This window comes from Tasmannia lanceolata, unplaced genomic scaffold, assembly GCF_043159265.1.
Source record: "Tasmannia lanceolata isolate RefF3 unplaced genomic scaffold, GAP_Taslan_0.1 ptg000002l, whole genome shotgun sequence".
Taxonomy (NCBI): domain Eukaryota; kingdom Viridiplantae; phylum Streptophyta; class Magnoliopsida; order Canellales; family Winteraceae; genus Tasmannia; species Tasmannia lanceolata.
In genome coordinates, this window is record NW_027518679.1 from 41314841 (window position 1) to 41319683 (window position 4843).

At 44.2% G+C, this 4843-nt stretch overlaps 1 protein-coding gene across 1 annotated transcript; it reads left to right on the forward strand.

Annotated features, from left to right (window-relative positions):
* Window positions 1-762: 762 nt before the first annotated feature.
* Window positions 763-3562, forward strand: LOC143891798 (uncharacterized). The gene is made up of 4 exons (XM_077396317.1): window positions 763-2087; window positions 2196-2547; window positions 2935-3336; window positions 3554-3562. Exons 1-4 carry the CDS (start codon window positions 763-765, stop codon window positions 3560-3562), a joined length of 2088 nt encoding a protein of 695 aa, XP_077252432.1.
* Window positions 3563-4843: the final 1281 nt, after the last annotated feature.

Below are 4843 nucleotides of genomic sequence, written 5' to 3' on the forward strand. Positions count from 1 at the left end.
TACCATTTGTTTATCTAATTGAAATCAAAGACTGATGTTTTCATCAATTGTAATCCCAAATTTCTATCAATGAAAGTGTGTTTTCTGTTTCTTTTGTCATTATTTGATGAGAATAGTTTATCTCAATTATTAAATTTTTTTTTAATCTAGTGTTTATATTTCCATACCAGGATTCTTGATTGAGCAGCCATTGCTCCTAAGAAAATCCTCGTTTCAAAATCAACCTGGTCCCGTCAGTCCGCTGATTCCAGGCTGAGTCGTTTTTCTTCCTCACCAATTTCTTTTACCTCCCCTGCATTACCTTTCTCCAATCTCCAGGAAATCCCTTCGCCCGTTCAATTTACTCCTGAACAGATGGCTGAATCTGCAAACGCTATAGCTAAGATGAGTGAGATGATGAAGGCTATGCTTCAACAGATGAATAACATGAATGAGGAGATAGCCCGTCTGAAAAATGATAGAGAATCTACCTCCAAGGAGCATGTAGCTCAGCACCCATCAGTTATACCTCCTCCCCCTCCTGCAATGGCCGGGCCTGCGGTCTTGAACGTCGAAGACGATCTTGATAATGAGCAGTATGAAGAAGAGAATTGTCATCCTAATCTGAATAGAGCCAATGAGGACAGAGCGATGGCGGACAGAATGGATAGGCTGGCCCAAGAGATGGAAAACATAAAATTTCAAGGCCCGAAAAAGTTGAACATGGCCGATTTTATGTTGTATCCGGGAGTCACATTGCCTCCTAGATTCAAAGTTCCGGACATGGATAAATACGATGGGACCGGGTGTCCTAGGAGCCATTTGATGTCAGTTCTTCCACTTCTACAACAGCATGGTCTATCTCCGGAGCAAGTTGCTCTATTATTTCCCAGATCTTTGGTCGGAGTGGCTAAAAAGTGGTTCTTGAGCTTAAAGTCAGAGGAGATCCGAACTCTAGAGAATATTGCAAATAGGTTCGTCGAGCAGTTCTCCATGGAGGAGGGAATCGACGTGACTAAGAGAGATTTGAAGGCTTTGAAACAGGGCCATAATGAAACTTTTACTTCCTTCATCCGCAGGTGGAGAAGGAAGGCCGCGCAAATGACTCATCGTCTGTCAGATGAGGATCAAATCAAGATTGTGGTGAAAAATCTGTCACCACAATATTATCACCATATGGCTATTCAGTATTTCCTCGATTTCAATCATCTCATTAAGACTGGGACTCAGATAGAAGATGCATTGGCTAAAGGCCTGAAATCAAGAATTCCGTCTGATGTCAGAGAAGGGAAGCGACCTGTGATGGCGCCAAAGGAAGTACATAATGTCAATTATGTCAGGCCCCCACCCAGGGTAGTCACTGAAGTGAGAAGGCCGCCGATGGAGCAGAAGCCTCCTCGTCATTTTGATCCCCTTCCATATTCTTTGTCCGTAGCTTTGAAGAAGCTGTTGAAGGACAGGAAGATCAAGCTGCCTGACATTAAGCCTCCTCCCAACCCGTTGCCGAGATCCTGGAGAGAGGATCAGTTCTGTGATTATCACCGCAACACGGGCCATATCACTGACAGGTGTTTAGCTTTGAAACACCAAATTCAGAACATAATCGATAGGAAGGAACTGTCAATCGAGTTACCAAATGTAACTAGAAACCCCCTTCCTACGCATGCAATGCCGCCTCCATCCTCGGTCAATGTCATTTGCGCCGAGGAGTCTGTCATTGATCCGGCTTCCTTCATATGTGCTGTGGAATCCGAAAAACCCTATGTCTGGAAATTTGAAGAAGAAGATCAGTGGGCAGAATCCGAAAGGCCATATGTTTTATCCTGGAATGACCCTGATGTGGCTGGGCCATCAAACCAGTCACATATTTTCCAGTGTGAAGATGAGGAGAAAAATTCTAAATCTCTATATGTCTTAAGGGTGAGTGATGATGAGGAAGAAGAGATAAAAACCCCTTACATCCTTAGGATGGAAGATGAAGATTTGTTGCTCCTGAACGATCAATGTGATGAACTCCGCCACGTCACACGGGGTGGACGAGTCTTCAAACCAGCTGAGCTTAGAGTTGAAAATCCCGCTGAAGTTGCAAGAGGGGTTGACAGTCAGAGGCAGAAGCAGAGACTTGATGAAGAGGAAGATAACCTGCTGAATCAGCTTAAGAAAACCCAAGCTAATGTTTCTATCTGGGGCTTACTGATGGCATCGCCGAAGCACAGACAGGTTGTACTTCGTGAATTGAACTCGTCCCAGGTATCAGTTGAGATCACTCCAGATGAGTTGGTCGGTCTGGTAGCCATGACCAAAGCTTCAAAAGCCTTGTCTTTCTCAGACGAGGATTTACCGTCAGAGGGAAAGGACCATACTCGTCCTCTCAAGATTACCCTGCTTTGCAATCAAAAGAAAGTATCAGAAGTACTGGTAGACAATGGGTCAGCTTTGAACGTGTGTCCTTTGAGCACTGCCACTACTCTGGGGTTTGGGCCTGAAGACTTCATTCCGTCTGAGCAGGGTATACTGGCATATGATGGAACTCGAAGGGACGTTATTGGAACCTTGGCTACTGAGATTGTCATTGGAGGAGAAACCTTTGACATTGAATTTCAGGTGTTGGATATCAAGACTTCTTTTTGTCTATTGCTTGGTCGACCTTGGCTGCACAAGGTTGGAGTTATCCCTTCCACACTTCATCAAAAACTGAAATTCATTCGAAACAATCGGGTGATCACAGTCAAAGGAGATCCCGAGCCAGAAGTCGGACAAATATCTCAAGAGCTTGTTACTGAAAATACAAGAGATATCAGTCTGACAGGATTTTCAGTGGAGGTTTCAGCTATCACCATGAAAGAAGCTATGAATGAAGAAATTATGTTTCTTTCTAGCACCAATACTCGGGTAGTCAAGATGATGCGCCGATTTGGATATCTCCCAGGGGCAGGTTTGGGGAAGAATATGCAGGGTCCGACTGAGCGTCCTGAGTTGAAAGCAGTTGACGGATTATTTGGGTTGGGATACAAGCCAACTCGCAAGGAGATGCAAGAAATGAGAGCTTACATGTTCAAATGGGCCGAGTGTCGCCGCAAGGGTTTAGAATTTCCAATGGGACCCTTCAGTATGATCATGAATGGCAGATTCCGGAAAGAAGGAGCTGATTGCCCTTATTACGGTTTTTCAGAGCCATGGTATGATGAGAGCGGGGTAAAGCTGCCTGGTCTTGAGATCTTCTTCGCAGATGAGCTGCCAGTAGACTTTTTCAGTAAGCAGATTGCAGAGGCAGTAGTGACAGAGGAACCAGACTCAGACTGGGTTGAAAATTTTGAGCCAGAATTCCTAGATTCTTTGTTTCAGACCGAGGCACCAGTCATTGCTATGATTGGAAGAGATGCACTTTTTCTGAACCCAGAGGACTATATCACCCCAGCCGAGGGACCTCTGGATAACTGGACCTCACAGGTTATACCCCAAGTAGTCCTTCAGTATACTCCAGTCTCTTCAAAAGAGTCAGTTGTTTCAAAATTTGTGTCAGTTTCTGAGTCCGTCCCAGAGTCTGTCATTTCTAACTTTTCTTTTGATGCAGGTACTGTAGAGGTCGGGTCTACCTCTGGAGTGGGTGACGAGTCTGTCCTTGATGGTGTCGAGTCCAAGTCTGGGGACGTATTCATTGATTCTTCGTCTGTGTATATTTCTGGTTGTGTCGATACTGATGTCGACTTATTTTTTCATTCTGTTTCAGAGTCTGTAACGCCTGATGTGGGCAAGTCATCTGATGTAATCATTCATTCTGATGAAATAAAAGATTCTTTTGCTTACATTCCTGTACTTGTCTCTTCTACTGATCCTGCTTCTAAACCTGATCAAGTAACTAATAATGATAATCAAGACTCCCCCTCTAATGAGGTAGCCGACGAAACTCCCCTTGAAATCAAGCATATGATTCAACAAGAGGAGAGTCGCCGCGCTAAACCACTTGAAGAGGAAATTGAAACCGTAAATATAGGTGATGAAACCTTAATTCGGGAAATACGAATTGGCAAAATTTTATCTCCTGAGGAGCGTGAAGAATTAATCACCTTGCTAAAAGATTTTAAGGAGGTTTTTGCTTGGTCTTACGACGACATGCCAGGATTGAGTGAGGACATTGTCCAACACAAATTACCTCTAATCCCTGGCATCAAGCCGAAGAAGCAAAAACTCCGAAAGCTTAAAACAGAATGGCAGTTGAAAGTTCATGACGAGGTTAAGAAACTACTCGAAGTGAAATTCATCGAAGTAGTTGAATACCCTGAATGGCTTGCAAATATTGTACCGGTGCCCAAGAAGGACGGGAAAGTCAGGATGTGTGTCGATTTCAGAGATCTGAACAAGGCAAGTCCAAAAGATGATTTTCCGCTTCCGAATATTGATCTCCTGGTTGACAATACCGCTGGACATGCACTCTTATCCTTTATGGATGGATTCTCAGGGTATAACCAGATCAAAATGGCGCCTGAGGACATGATGAAGACGGCATTTATTACTCAGTGGGGGACATATTGCTACAGAGTGATGCCATTTGGTCTCAAGAATGCTGGTGCCACCTATCAGAGGGCCGCGACTACTCTTCTTCATGACATGATTCATAAGGAAGTCGAGGTCTATGTAGATGACATGATTGTCAAAGGCAGGACTCGGCCAGAGCATACAATCGCTTTGAGAAAGTTCTTCGAGCGAATCCGGAAGTTTCAGCTTCGCTTGAACCCTAATAAATGTGTATTTGGGGTCACGTCAGGGAAGTTGCTTGGATTCATGGTCAGTGAAAGAGGAATCGAAGTGGACCCTCAGAAGATCAAGGCTATCCAAGAAATGCAACCACCAAAGACAGAAAAGC